Raw genomic sequence first — 14,504 nt, forward strand, 5'->3', positions numbered from 1 at the left:
CGAGCCGCGCCGCGAGCGTCGCCGCGGGGCCCGACGGCGAGGCGGGCGCCGCGCCGGGCTCCCCGGCGCGCCGCGCGACGAGCGCGGCCGTGACCTCGAGGCCGATGTCGCGGAGCGCGTGCGGCGACGACGCGGCCGGCGGCGCGGCGGGCGACGCGGGCGACGCGGGCGACGCGGGCGACGCGGCGTTCGGCGTCGCGTCCGCCCGGCCGGGCGCCGCGGCCGGCGACGGCGGCGAGGGCCGCGGCGCGGAAAAATATGGGCGCGAATTCTGCTTCGTCGCCCGCGCGACGTTCGGATGCGTCCGCGTCGGGGCCGGCGCCGCGAGCGTCGGCGCCGCGAGCGCTTCGGGCGCGACGAGGCGGCCGAGCTCCTCGACGTGTAAATTTCGGCTGCCGCCCTCGTACTGGTAATAGCCGGCGTGACGCTTGGCCCAGTCGACGTAGTCGAACGAGTTGCCGCGCGCGTCCTTGGCCGCGAACGGTTTGCCCCGCCCCTCGGCGACCTGGGCAGCACAAGGGTGATTCAACGTCGCTTCAACGTGAGTGTTCCGCGTGCGCGCGTTCCGGGAAAAGCATCCACGCTTCGAGACCGTTCCGAGGGATGATCGCTCGTCCAAAAATCAGCCGAAACGAGTGGAAAACGGCCGAGATATGAGCCTTTGAAGTTGGGAATTTCGCTCTCTTGTCCTGCCCTGTCGGCGACGCGCACCTCGCAGACGTAGCACCGGATGATGCCGTCGGTCACGGTCAGCTGGCGCCGGATGACGCCGTCCCTGCCGACGAACCGGTTGCGCGCGACGCGGCCGCAGGGCAGCTTGACCGAGATCGCGTCGAGCCTCGCCTGCGCGGCCCCGTCGTCGAAGGCGGCCGGCGCCGGGACCGGCGCCGCGGGCGCGGTCGCAGCGACCGCCACGACCGCCGCGGCCGACGGCGGGGGTCTGGGCGCGGCGCCGGCGGCGACCGGCGCCGCCCGCGCGGGCGGCGGCCGCGGCGCGCGCCGCCCGAAGACGAGCTCGACGGGGAAGCAGAGGCACTTGAGCGCGTTCGTGGTCTGCACGAAGACCCAGGACGACACGGTCAGGCGGCCGATGGCGAGCACCTCGTCGCCCGGCCGCACGCCGCATCGCTCCGCCTGGCCGGAGGCCGCGCTCACGACGGTGTTGGACAGGCGCTGCGGGCACGCCTCGGCGCCGTGGGGCTGAAGGCTTAGGCCGAGACCGTTTGCGTCGGCCGTGAACAGGACGCGGAACTGGAAGGCCGTCGGCGCGCAGGCGCCAGGAACCAGCGCCATGCAACTCAAGAGGCTGCCTCCATAATATTGTGTTTCGGGCTGCGGCACCCAGGCTGCACCGTCAACGTCAAGGTTAGTTCATTGAACTTTATTTTCGGGGGAGAGCGGCGGCGGCGCGTCGTCGGGACGGCGCCGGGCTCGACATGGTGGGACTTGTGGAGGCGGGACTTGGCGGGGCAAAAAGGCGCGGAGCCGCACTGCGCGCGGGGGCGTGCTGGTCTCGGCGGGTTGGTGGGGACTTGTTGCGCGGAGCCGCACTGCAACGCGAGGGCGTGCTGGCCTCGGCGGGAGCGCGGCGCGCTCAGACTTCGGGGGCCTTGGCGGTCTCGGCCTCGACGACGGGAGGCACCACCGCGCTGGTCTTGCGGGCCTTGTAGAGCGCGGCGAGGCCGACGGCGAGGACGACGACGCCGGCGATGCCGATGAACATGGGCACGTCTGCGCTCGCGGACTCGGTGCCGTCGTCGTCGTCATCGGCCGAAGAGGCCTCGGAGCGCTCCTCGGCGGCGACGGTTGTCGCTTCGAGGACCGCGGACGTGGCCTCGACGTCCACCGCGACGTCCGCGAAGACTTGGCCACCCTGCTGCAGGACTTGGACGAAGAGGCCGTCGTCGGCGGCCTCGGCGACGCCGGCGACGAACTCGGACAGGTAGGTCTCCGCGTAGTCGGCGCCGGCGTCGCGCAGGGTCTGCGTGACGACGACCGTGTACTCGACGAGGGCGCCCGCCTCGAGCTTGCGGCGGCGCGCCTCGACGGCGCGGACGCTCGTGACTTGGTCCGTGCTCGTGACGTCCGCGACGGACGCGACGATGGCCTTCTTGAACTGGAGGCGCGCGCGCGCGTCGTCGTTGAACGCCGAGACGTCGAGGTTCTCGAACGCGATCGCGCTCTCGACCTGGAGGTCCACGACGGAGATGGCCGCGGCCTCCTCGTACGCGACGACGTCGCCGGCGAGGACCACGGTGTCCACGACGAGGCCGTTCGACGCGAGGCGGAAGTAGAAGTTGCCCGACGTCACGTCCGCCGCGACGGCGGCCGAGACCGAGCGCGCGCCGGCGTCGTCGATGCCGGAGACGTGGATCTGCACGAAGATGCCGTCGGCGGACGCGGCGACGCCCGTGAGCTCGACCTGGTCCCCCGTGATGACCCGGGCCGCGTCCACGGTGCTCGCGACGAGGCTCTCGTCGACGTCGCCGGAGGCCAGGTAGTCGTCCATGGGAAGCCCGTCGAGCTCGAGCTTCAGGTCGACGCCGGCCGTGCCCTCCTCCGCGAGCGACGGGTTCGAGGCTCCGAGCTGGAGGACCGCCGAGTCTTCGTTCGCGGCGGCTTGGAGCTCGCGCGTCGCGCGGCGGAGCTTCCGCGCGCCGGTGTCGACGTGGTGGTACTCGACGACCATCTGGACTTCGAGGTTCGCCGTGGCGCCCTCGTCGGGGCGGAGCCCCGGGGGGAGGAAGAACGTGAAGTAGTCGCGGTAATCCTTCGTCAGCTCCGCGAGGTCCGCGTGGGCGTTGTTGAGCCAGGCTCCGGCGTACTTGTAGCCGGGGGCGGACTGGCCGAATTTCCGGTTCTGGACGAGCGCGTACTCGAGGCCCGAGTCGAGATTCCGCACGGTCGCGGTCTTCAGGAACGCGACGTAGGACTCCTTGTCCTCGTCCGTCGTGTCGAGCATGAGGCAGACGCGCGAGTTCGCGTCCATGGTCGCGCTGTCGGACGCGGAGTCGATGTCGCAGGGCGCCGTGGAGCTCGAGGCGAGGGCGACGCGGTGCGCGGCGACGCCGAGGTCGAGGCTCTCCGACACCGTCTGGGTCTCGATGCCGGACGTGGACGAGGACATGACGACCTGGTCCACGACGTCGATGGTGTACGTCACCTCGTGCTCGAAGGACGCGAGCGCGTCGAAGGGGTCCGAGTGGCCGACGCCGATCGTGACGCCGAGCGTGAGCGTGATGATGCCGTTCTCGTCCTGGACCGCGCTGTCGGGGCACGCCTCCGCGAGCGTCGTCGGGTCGAGCGTCCGCGTGACGGTCGAGTGCTCCGCGCACAACGACGCCGAATCGGCCTCCTGGCAGAAGCCGGCCGCGAGCTGGAAGTCGATGCAGTCCACGCCGACGGAGAGCGTCCCGGTGAGCTCGGAGCTGCTGCCCGTCGTGACGACGTCCATGACGAGCGTGACCGTGCCGTCGGAGCCGAACGTCGACGACGGCGTGACCTCGGACGCGATGCCGGACTCGTCGAGGGTGAACGCGCTCGGACAGGCGTCGTTGCCGAGGCAGGAGAGGGACGCGAGGTGGGTCACGACGCCGTCACTGGACGCGGAGATGCCGACCGGGGTCGCGACGGGCTTCGGGGTCGGCGCGGCAGCGGTCGGGGGTGGGACGGGCGCGGGCCGACGGTACGCCGCGGGGAGATCGAAGAGGTATGCCGAGCCCGAATAAGCGCCCAAGTCGCCGTCGCCTTGCGCCCCGACGACGATGAAGTCGGCACCAAGCGAGATGGAGAAGCCGAAGTTGTCGCCGTTCGCGATATCGCTCGAGACAAGTTTCGCTTCGCGGGTCCAGGTCGCGCCGTCCGTCGTATGCCACACATAGGCAGCACCTTTTGAGTTGCCGTACGCCCCAGCGACAATAGTGCTCCCGGTAATCGAAACTGAGACGCCCAACCTGTCGTCTGTGGCGGAGTCGTCCGCTGTGAGCTTGGCCTCTTGAGACCAGCTCGCGCCGCCGTCCGTCGTGCGAAACACATAGGCCGCGCCCGCGTTGGCGATGACCTCGTCGTCCTGAGGTGCCCCGACGACAAGGGTGTCACCGTCGACGTCGATGGACCGTCCGAAGTGATCTTGGATGCCGACGTCGTCCCCAACGACCTCTGCAGCCTGCGTCCAGGTCTCGCCGCCATCCGTCGTGCGGAAAACGAAAGCCGAGCCCGCTTGTGTACCGCGGCCACCATCTTTGTAGTGCGCTCCAACGGCGATGACGTCTCCACTCAACGAGATTGACATGCCGAACCAGGCGCCAGCCGTCGGGTCGGACTCGACGAGCTTGGCCTTTTGCGTCCAGGTCGCGCCGCCGTCCGGTGTCTTGAATACGTATGCGGAGCCCGTGCCAGCGTGGGTGCCCGTGTAGTCCTGGGTCGCTCCGACGGCAATGGTGTCGTCTTCGATCGCGACGCTGTACCCGAAGCCCGACTGGTCGTCGGGGGCGTCGTCAGCCACGAGCTTGGCCACCTGGGGCCAGGTCGCGCCGCCGTCCGAACTTTTGTAGACGTAGGCCGCAGAGTTTGGAGTGGCACTCCACCCGACCGACCCGACGACGACGATGTCGTTGTGAATGGCCACAGAGATGCCGAATTGGTCTTTCTCCCCGGCGTCGTCCGCGACGAGCTTGGCGACCTCCGTCGCGACGCCGTCGACGTTGCGGTAGACGTAGGCCGAGCCGGCATAGTAGCCCGGAGCGTCGTCGGCCAACGCGCCGACGACGACGAAGTCGCCGCTCGAGGCGACGGACCAGCCGAAGTGGTCGCTCGCCGTGCCGTCGGACGCGACGAGCTTGGCGACCTCGGAGAAGTCAGAGGCCGCGGCGCCGACGGCGAGGACGAGGAGCGCGGCGAGCGCGCGGTGGAGGCCCATCATGGTGCGGTGGTGGTCGTGATGGGGTGCGAGGCAGAGGCGGTGGTGGAGGTGCGTGGGGCGGCGGCCGAGGGGCTGCGGCCGCGCGCGGCGGGCACCGGTGACGATGTGGTGGTGGCCGGCGCCGCTAGGTGCGCGAAATCGGCGAGTTTCCGTGGTAAATTGAAGTAAAGTTGACCTCAACTTGAAGTGAAGCACGATAAATTGGCTGTCAAACCCCTAACACACCAGCGCCGTCCTCGCAGGAGGAACCGCGAAGCGCCGTAATATCCGCGCCAATGAAGCAGAGTTTATTTCGGTCGTTTCCGCGCGTCACGTGCGCCGCGTAGTACGCGGGACGCCACGGCTTGAAGGGCCTTTCGGCCGCCGGAAAACCGGCCCGGCAGTAAACTCGCCGGCCGCAAATCACCGTCAAAGTAAAACCCGAAAAACCTGCCCCTGGACCGTCGCAGGTTTTTCAGTAAACCGCAACCTAGCTTTTGCTCACTTACGACGGGGCGCCGTCGCCCGGCTCCTCGAGGAGGCAGGCGAGCGTGTCGCCGAGCTTGGCGCCCTGGCGGATGCGCTCGAGGAGCGCGAGGAGCGCGTCCTCGACGCCGCCGAGGTCGCCGCGGACCGCGCGCGCGCGCGCGGCGTAGGCGTCGTAGGCGTCGGCCCAGAACGCGCCGTGGCTCCGGAGCGCGGCGTCGTCGCCGCGCTGCTCGAGGAGCACGCGCTCGGCGTGGCAGAGCTTCGCGGCCGCGTCCGCCGCGGCCTCCTCGTCGACGACGGCCGTCCAGACGGCCTCCCGCGCGGGCACGAGCGCGCGCGCGCGCGCCGCGAGGCCCCGGAGCTCGGCGTCGACGGCGACGAGCCGCGCCGCGAGCGTCGCCGTCGGCGCGTCGACGGGGCCCGCGGGCGCCGGCGCGCGCGCGTGGCGGACGAGGTCCTCCGTGAACTCGAGGCCCAGCGCGACGAGCGGGTCCGCGGGCGGCGCCGCCCGCGGGGCCGGCGCCGCGCGCGGGGCCGGCGCCGACCGGGGGCTCTTCGTCGGCTTGTGGGCGGCCCACGCGGCGACGAGGTCCTCCGCGGGCCGCTTCGCCGCCGGCGCGCGGCCCGCGCCCGCCGCGGCGGCGTCCGCCGGCCGCGCGGCGACGGCGGGCGCGGCGGCGGCGGCGATGAGCGACGCGGACGCGGCGACGGCGGCGCGCGGCGGCTCCGCGCGGACCGCGACGGGCCGCGCCGCGCGGAGGCCCGTCGTCGAAGCCGCGGACGCCGCGCTCTTGGCGCGGTCCGCCGCCTGCCGGGCCCACGTCTCGGCGTCCGGCGGCGCCCCGACCCGCCCGCTCGACGGCTCGTCGGCGGCGGCGAGCGACGCGGCCGCGCGGCGCGCGGCCGCGTCGGGCGCGCCGGCGGACCGCGCGTCGAGGTCGTCGGGCGGCGCGCGCGCGGGCGAGACGCGCGTCGCCGGCGGCGCGGCGAAGGTGACGGGGATGCTCGGCGCCTCGGCGGGCCGCAGGAAGGTGAGCTGGAACGGGGGCACCATGCGCCGGAGGAGCTCGACGACCTGCGGCACGTCCCTCCCACGGACGTCGACGCCGGCGACGGAGACGAGGTGGTCGCCCGCGCGGACGCCCGCGGCGACGCCCGCGCCGTTCGCCTCGGCGACGTGCGTCTGCGACACCTCCGGCCGCGGCGACGGCTGGAGCGCCAGGCCCAGCGCGCCGCCGCGGTACGTGATGGAGTACTCGCTGTCCATCGGGATAGATCCGCGGTTCGGGCGCGCGGCGGCGTCCGACGCGGCGCTTCGCGTGCTTCGCGGCGACGGGTGGTGTCGTGCGGCGCCGCGCACTCGGCGGCGCGAGCTCGACGGGCGTCTACGCCGTGCTGCGGCTCAGGGTCGCGGACTGGAGGCGGAGGAATCCTCTCTGGACCAGGTCGACCCGCGCCGCGAGCGCCGCCGGCCCAGGGCCGGCCCCATCAGGCCCCATCGCGTCGCCGCGGCTGCCGCGCGGCGCGCCCCACGACGTCCGGTGTTCCACCCTCCATTATGCGGCGCGGCTCGGCGGGTTGAGCGCCCTTTTGATCTTCATGCGCTCCGTGGCCTTGAGGCCGATCTCCTTGAGCAGGTCCATGAGGTCCCCGGCCTCGTGGGCCTCGAGGACGACCTCGAGGTCCGCGTCCTCGGCCTCGAAGACGTCCGCGCGCTTCTCGAGGCCCGCGGCCGCGAGCAGCGCCGCGAGGTCCTCGAAGTCCGGCGGCGGCGGCGGCGGCGGCGCGGCCGGCGGCGGCGCGGGCGCGGGCGCCGGCGGCGGCGGCGCTGCCGGCGCCGCGAAGGCCGACGCGCGGACCTCCTGCATGGGCAGCACGCGGCGCGGCCTCGCCTCCGGCTCGCGGCGCGCGCGCTGGACGTCCTCGGGCACGGGCGCGCTCTTCTTCGCGTAGGCGCGGGCCTTGTCGTCGTAGGACCGCTCGAGGCGCTTCATCAATTCGCTCGCGCGGTCCGCCGTCTTCTTCGCCGGCGGCGGCGGCTCGTCGTCGTCGCGCGCGTAGACGGGCTGGGGCGGCGGCGGCGCCCAGGCCGGGAGCTTCGCCCGGTTCTCGTCGAGGAGCTCCGCGGCCGCGAGCGCCGCGCGGCCCGGGTCCGCGCCCTCTTTGGCCGCCGGGTGCCGCTGGCGCCGCAGGTTCTCCAGACTCTCGATGAGCTTGGGCCCCGACGGGCTCGCCCGCAGCCGCTTCGTCAACTCCGCGATGGACTGCTCGAGGTCGTGGCTCCGGGAGAAGATGGACACCTGTGTGCAGATCAACCGCTGGTTTGGGACGTCCCGACCAAACTTTGGAATTCTCTCGCTCGGTCAAATCGAAGTCGTTTTGGCTGTTTTTTGGACGAATTGATTGCTCTCAGCGAGTTCTCGAAGCACAGCGGAAGTACTCGTGCATAGGCTCACATTGACGTCGGGTCGAAGATTTGATTTGCGCGCAGATGGACACGAGCGCGAGCTCGCGCATGTCCGCGACGGCGCGGAACTCGTCGGCCTTCGCGTCCAGCGCGTCGATCTTCCCCTCGGCGCTCTTCAAATCGTCCAAGGCGCGCTTCTCGTCGACGTTCGCGCCGCTCTCCTTCTTGGCCGCCGCCTGGCGCCGGAACTCGGCCATGATCGGGTCCTCCTCCATCTCCTTCTCCTTGGCCTCGTCGCCGTCGCCGGCGACCTTGTCGAAGCCGACCTCGCGCTCGAAGGCGCCCCGCGTCGACCGCCGGAGCTCGTGGACGCTAAAATTGTTCGTCATGACCGCCGCGGCCCACTTGGCCGCGGCCGCGCGGCTTCGGAAGACCGCGACCTTCCGCGCGGCCGTCTCGACGAGCTTCCCGTCCGCGCCGACGGCGACCCAGCGCCAGGGGTCGTCGTCGGTCGGCGCCTCCGGCGCCGGCGCCGCCTCGCCCTTGAGCGCGCGCAGCACCTCCGCGTCGCCGAGCTGCTCCGCGAGCGACGCGGGCGTCGCGCCTTTTTCGTCCCGCGCGTCCAGGGGCGCGCCGTGCTTCCGCAGCCGCGCGACGCAGGCCGCGGACCCGTCGATGACGGCGAAGTGGAGCGCCGTGCGCCCGGCGCCGTCGGCGAGCGCCGCGTCCGCGCCGAAGCGCAGGAGCTCGCGCGCCGTCGCGTCGTGGCCCCGCTCCGCGGCGAACGACAACGCGGCTCGTCCGTCGCGGCTCAGGTCGTCGACGTTCACGCCGCCCTCCTGGAGCAGCGCGACGCAGACCTGCCAGTGGCCCAGGGACGCGCCCACGTGGAGCGCGGAACGGCCCGCGCCGTTGCCCAGCGCCGCGTCGGCGCCCGCTTTGAGCAGGCTCCGCGCGCAGGCGTCCGAGCCCTTCTGCGCCGCGAGGTGGAGCGCCGGCATGCCGTCGGCGGGCCGCGCGGCGTCGACGTCGACGCCGTCCGTCTCCAGGGCCGCCTGGAGCGCCGCGATGCCGCCGGCCGCCGCCGCCTCCCATAGGGCCTGCTGGGCCGTCAACGCGTCCTCGTGGTCCTGGCCCGCGCCCAGGGCGACGTTGCTCGAGCTCACGCCGCTGTCCAACGTTTCTGAGGTGTCGCCGCGCAGCTCGGAAGCGTCGCCCATCGTGTTGTGCGGGCGCGGCGACGCTGCGACGGGCGTCCTAGAGTACGTCGAGCCCGAGACACAGGCCTGTGGAGCTGCATCGCCGACGAATTGCCGCAAGAGTGCAGCCTCTCGCACGGCTCCGCGCCGCGCAACACTTCTGCCAGCGCCAGCGAAGACCATGGCCACGCACCTCGTCGTCAAGACGGAGCTGGGCACCATCAAGCTCCGGTTGCGGCCCGACGTCGCGCCGCTCACCGTCGCCCACGTGACCAAGCTCGCGCCCCTCCTCGACGGGTGCTGCTTCTACCGGAGCGACTTCGTGATCCAGTGCGGCCTGCAGCGGTCCGACGGGTCCGCCGTCGCCTGCCCCTTGAAGCCCATTCCCGTCAACGAGACGAGGAAGCCGGGCACCGTCGTCCAGAGCAACGTCCGAGGGTCCGCGGCGTTCGGCCACTGGGACGTGCCGGACGCGGGCTGCAGCGACTGGTTCATCAACCTCAAGGACAACCCCCACCTCGACGACGCCTACGGCGGCTACTGCGTCTTCGCCATGGTCGACGCCGGCGACGCGTCGTCGTTCGACACCATGGCCGCGATCGCCGCGGCCGTCGCGGACGACGGCGCGCGGCCGGCGATCAACTACGTCGCCCTCGAGTAAGACCTAGAGCTCCCGCTGGAGGCGGTCGGCCCACGCGGAGACGCCCGGCGTCGTCGCGAAGAGCGCCTGCGTCGCCGCGGCGACGTTGCGGACGCCGAAGCGGTGGAACAGGTCCTTGTTCTCCGAGTCGCCGCGCGCGAGGTAGACCTGGGCAGGAAAAGAGAGATGCAACGTCGCTTCAACGTGATTGTTCCCCGCGCGCGCGTTCCGGAAACAGCATGCACGCTTCGAGAGCGCTCCGAGAGATGATCGCTCGTCCAAAAATCAGCCGAAACGAGCGGAAAACGGCCGAGAGAGGAGCCTTGGGAATGTCGCACTCTTTTCCTGCCCCGAGGTAGACCGCCGCGCGGCAGCCGTACTCCTGGACGCGCGCGTCGCGCGGGAACCGCTTGAGGCAGGCCGCGACGGCGCGGCACGCGTCCACGCGGCCAAGCGCGCGCCGCACGGCCGGCGACGTCGCCGCGAGGTTGATGACCGCGCCGCACGCGAAGTGCTGGAGCTGCTGGTCCTCGCCGTAGCGGAGCATGGCCCGGGGCACGACGGCGAGCTTGTCGTCCGGGAGCGGCGCGCGCGGCGCCGCGGCCGCGTCCGCCTTGTCCGGCGGCGTCGCCAGGATCCAGAACGCGCGGCAGCAGAGCCGCTGCATGTCGAGGTCGTCGTCGGACGCCGCCGCGCAGTCGGCGACGGCCGCGAGCACGTCCTGCGCGGCCAGCGCGTCGCGGTTCCGGCCGCTCGAGAACGCCAAATTGAGGAGCGCGCCGACGGCGTAGTAGCGCAGCCGGTCGTCCTTCGCCTGGTGGCCCGGGCCGCACATGTCGCGGACGACGGCGACGACGGCCTCGCAGACGCGGTCCGCGCCCAGCGCCGCGCGCGCGCCGTCGCCCGTCGCCGCGAGCGCCATCGTCGCCGCGCACGCGCGCCGCGCGAGCTCCGTGGACCGCCTCCCGTCCTCCAGGCTGCGAAACAGAAGCCGCTCGAGGCACGTGGGCGCGCCGACGGCGACGAGCTGGCCCGCGAGCGTGCCGTCCGCGGCCGCAAAGGCCTGGATCGCGTGGCAGCACGCCGCGAGCAAACCCGGCGCGCCGCGGCCGCCGTCGGGCTTCGCCGACGGCCGCTTCCCCGGGTCGTCGTCGCCGTAGAGCAGCGCCGCCGTGTCCAGCGCGTCGTCGTCCGGCCCCGCGGCGCCGTCGTCCGGTGCCGCCGCCGCGACGGCGAGCGCCGTGTTCGCGCACGCGACGACCTTCGCCGCGGCGTCCGACGCCGCGAGCGCGTCGGACGCCGCGCCCTCGGACCCGTCGGGCCGCGCGAAGCGCACAGCCGCGAGCCGCGCGAGCGAGCTCCACGCGCGCGCCGCGACGCGCCGCTGCCGGCTCTGGTCGAAGGCCGGCGCGTCCGCGAGGCCGAGCTCGTCGACGACGCGCGAGAGCACGGCCGTCGCGTCGAGCGCCGCGAAGGTCGCCGCGTTGGCGTCGTCGGGCAGCAGGTTCGTGATGGCCTCCACGGCCACGTGGCGCACCTCCGACGCGCGCCAGCTCCGCTTGTTCGCGGAGAAGCCGTGGCGCGCGACGGCCGTCAGCACGGCCTCGCAGGCGCCGAAATCCGCGAGCGCCTTGCGCCCGACGCCGTCCACGGCCAAATTCACGACGGCCGACACGCCCGCGAGCTGCACGCGCGCGTCGTCCGGGAACGCGCGGAGCGCCGCGACGACGCGCCGGCCTGTGTGGAATTCAAATCTTCAACCCGACTTCAATGTGCGCGTATGCAAATGTTTCGACGCAAGCTTCTTCGGCTGTGCTTCGAGAGCTCGACGAGAGCAATCGATTCGTCCAAAAATCAGCCGAATCGACTTCGATTTGACCGAGCTAGAGAATTCTCAAGTTTGGTCGGGACCGCCCAAACCAGCGGTTGAATTCGGCACAGCCTCCGGCAGGCCTTGGTCCGCATGGCCGTCGTCGACGCGTCCGCGGCGCTGCCGAAGAGCTCGAAGCAGCACACCAATAACCGCAGCACGGCGTCGCCGTGGTCCGACGCGAGGTAGAAGAGCAGGCCCTCGACGACGGCGCCGAGGCCGCGGCCCCGCGCCTCGCGCGCGAGCTGGTCCGCGCCGATGGTCGAGTCGACGAGGGCCACGCGCGCGACGCCGCGGTCGTCGAAGGCCGCGACGTACTGGTCCTCGTTGGCCAGCTTGAGGTAGACCTGGTCCTCGCCGTCCGCGCGCGCGTTCGCCGCGGCGACGTGCGCCTCGGCGTAGAACGTCTCGCCCGGCGCCTGCGCGGAACTAACATCTTCGACCCGACTCGAACGGCCGTGCGTCGAGCACTCGCCGCGAGCCATCGATGCGTCCAAACATCAGCCGAATCGACTGTGACCGATCAGTTCGAAGTTCGGCGGGACGTCCCGGCTCGCCGGTCGAGTTCCGCGCGGGCGGCGACGAGCGACCGCGTCGCGCCGTTGGGGTTCGTCAGCGCGTCGATCTTCGACCGGGGCGCGTCGACGACGTCGAGCGGGACGTCGCCGACGACCTCGAAGGTGAACCGCGCGTTCTCCGGCAGCTCGACGCGCAACAAGGACGGCGCGACGGGGTCGAAGACGACGTCGCGGAGCGCGTTGAGCACGACGTCCATGGTCGGCCGGTCCGCGGGGTCGAAGCGCGCGCACTGGCGCATGAGCGACTCGAGGCGCTCGGGGCAGCCGACGTGCTTGGGCACCTCGAGCACCTTCTTCCGCCTCGAGACGAATTTCACGATCCACGTCGGCGACCGGCCGTAGAAGGAGTAGACGTCGCAGATGAGGTTCGGCACGGGCTCGTCGACCATGAGCTCCGGCGCCATGTAGGGCAGGCTGCCGATGGCCTTGCCGCCCGAGGACCCCTCGATCTCCGTCTTGACGACGCTCAGGCCGAAGTCGCAGAGCTTCACGCGGCCCATCTGGTCCAGCAGGAGATTCAGCGACTTGAGGTCGAGGTGCATGATGTCGTGCGTGTGCAAAAAAACCAAACCGCAGGCGACGTCGTCGAGGATCTGCAGCCGCCGCTCCAGCGACAGCTCCGCCTCCGCGTAGAGCGGCAACGGGCGCCCGCTGTGGAGCACGTCGTAGAGGCTGCACTCCGCGAGCTCCATGATCATGCACGTGGGCCCGCTGTCCGGGTTCACGTTGAAGCAGAGCAGCTCGACGATGTTCGCGTGGCGGAGGTGGTAGTGCAGGTCCGCCTCGTGCTCGAACTCGTCGAGCGACTCGCGCGAGAGCCTGTGTGCAAATCAAATCTTCAACCCGACTTCAATGTGCGCGTACTCGAATGTTTCGACACAAGCTCTTCGGCTGTGCTTCGAGAACTTGATGAGAGCAATCGATCCGTCCAAAAATCAGCCGAATCGACTTCGATTTGATCGAGCTAGCGAATTTCAAAGTTTGGTCGGGACGTCCCAAACCAGTGGTTGATTTGCACACAGGCTCGAGCTCCTGCACGATGAGCTCCTTGATGGCGACGCGCTGGTTGAAATAGGAGCCCCGGTAGACCATGCCGAAGGTGCCGGAGCCGAGGTGGTCGCCCTTCTCGAGCCACTGCGCCAGGACTTGGTTCCCCGCGGCCTGGCCTCGGGAAACGGAGATCGTCGCGCGGCCCGACGTCGTCTTGCCGAGCTCCGCGGCCCTGTCCGGCGTCGGCGTCTCTTCGAAGCGCACGGAGAGCCGCGGCTGCGCCCGCGCGGCCTCGAACGCCGCGCCGCCGACGCGGACCAGGTCCCCGTCGTCGGCGCCGTCGCCGTGGACCGTCGCCGCTTCCAATTCCGACCTGGGCGGGAAACAAACATATGCCACACGACTTCAATGCGAGAGTAACCAGACTCGTCGGCGTTGCTTCGAGAACTCGACGAGAGCCATGGAGTCGTCCAAGAATGAGCCGAATCGACTTGGATGTCACCGAGCTCGAGATTTCTCAAGTTCGGCCCCGACGTCGCCGGTTGATGTCCACGCGGGCTCCGACGCGGACTGGTAGGGCACGGGCACGCGCGCGTCGCGGCCGAAGGGCGGCGCCCATAATCTCTCTCCCTTGGCCGCGCGCGCGTGCGCGGGCGGCAGGCCGTCCCAGATGCGCGCGGGCTGGTGCTCGCCGAAGAAGGAGCTGAGCCGGCTGTGCGCTCGCTGCAGACCCCGCGGGTTCAGCGACGGCGACCGCAGCACGGCCCGCGGCGACGTCGGCTCCTCGCGGAGCTCGCGGCTCGGCCGCCGGCTCGGGCTCGCGCGGTCGTCGTCGTCGTCCTCGACCTCGGAAACCGGCGCCTCGGGCGCGGACTCGTCGACGAGGTAGTCGCCCATGAGCCTCACGCCCCGCGCGGCGAGCGCGGCGATCCAGTCGCGCCGGCCCTCGCGGCCTAGAGGGAAATACGTTAGTTTCGGCCGTGCGTGGGACGCCGCGCGCGACTGAAGGCGGCCCAGGACGTCGACGACCCGTGCGCGTCCGTGGTCTCGAACGCGAACTGGGGCCCCTTGCTGATCATCTTCGACAGGCTGATGCGGCACGACGAGCCCTGCAGGCTCACGCTCCCCTTGAAGTCCGCGCCCGGGCCGTCGTCCGTGTAGAGCAGGAGCCTGCGCGGGAGGGGGGGCGGCGGTCCGCGGCGCACCGCCGCGGAGCACACGCACTTGTCGTCCTCGATCTTGACGAAGCGCCGCTTCCAGGAGCTGAAGGTCTTGCCCAGGACGCCGCCCCGCCGCATGAGGAGCCAGGACGACGTCGGCGGCGCCGCATCGTCCTGCACCATGCTGCCCGCCCGCGGCGCCTCTCGCGGAGCACTCGTCGGGCTGCTTTTATGGAATCGGCGCTTGAAGGTGAAAGATGGGGAAGTACAA

General features: G+C 71.4%; 2 protein-coding genes across 2 annotated transcripts; both read right to left on the reverse strand.

Annotated features, from left to right (window-relative positions):
• Nucleotides 1–3,751: 3,751 nt before the first annotated feature.
• On the reverse strand, nt 3,752–4,840 carry AURANDRAFT_10462 (hypothetical protein; the record flags this gene model as incomplete). The annotated part of the gene is made up of 1 exon (XM_009038448.1): nt 3,752–4,840. A coding segment is annotated over one exon (1,089 nt), but the record flags the coding sequence as incomplete, so codon positions are not given.
• Nucleotides 4,841–8,341: 3,501 nt separating this feature from the next.
• On the reverse strand, nt 8,342–8,845 carry AURANDRAFT_5796 (hypothetical protein; the record flags this gene model as incomplete). The annotated part of the gene is made up of 1 exon (XM_009038202.1): nt 8,342–8,845. A coding segment is annotated over one exon (504 nt), but the record flags the coding sequence as incomplete, so codon positions are not given.
• Between the last annotated feature and the right edge of the window lie 5,659 nt (nt 8,846–14,504).

This window comes from Aureococcus anophagefferens (assembly GCF_000186865.1).
Source record: "Aureococcus anophagefferens unplaced genomic scaffold AURANscaffold_8, whole genome shotgun sequence".
Taxonomy (NCBI): domain Eukaryota; class Pelagophyceae; order Pelagomonadales; family Pelagomonadaceae; genus Aureococcus; species Aureococcus anophagefferens.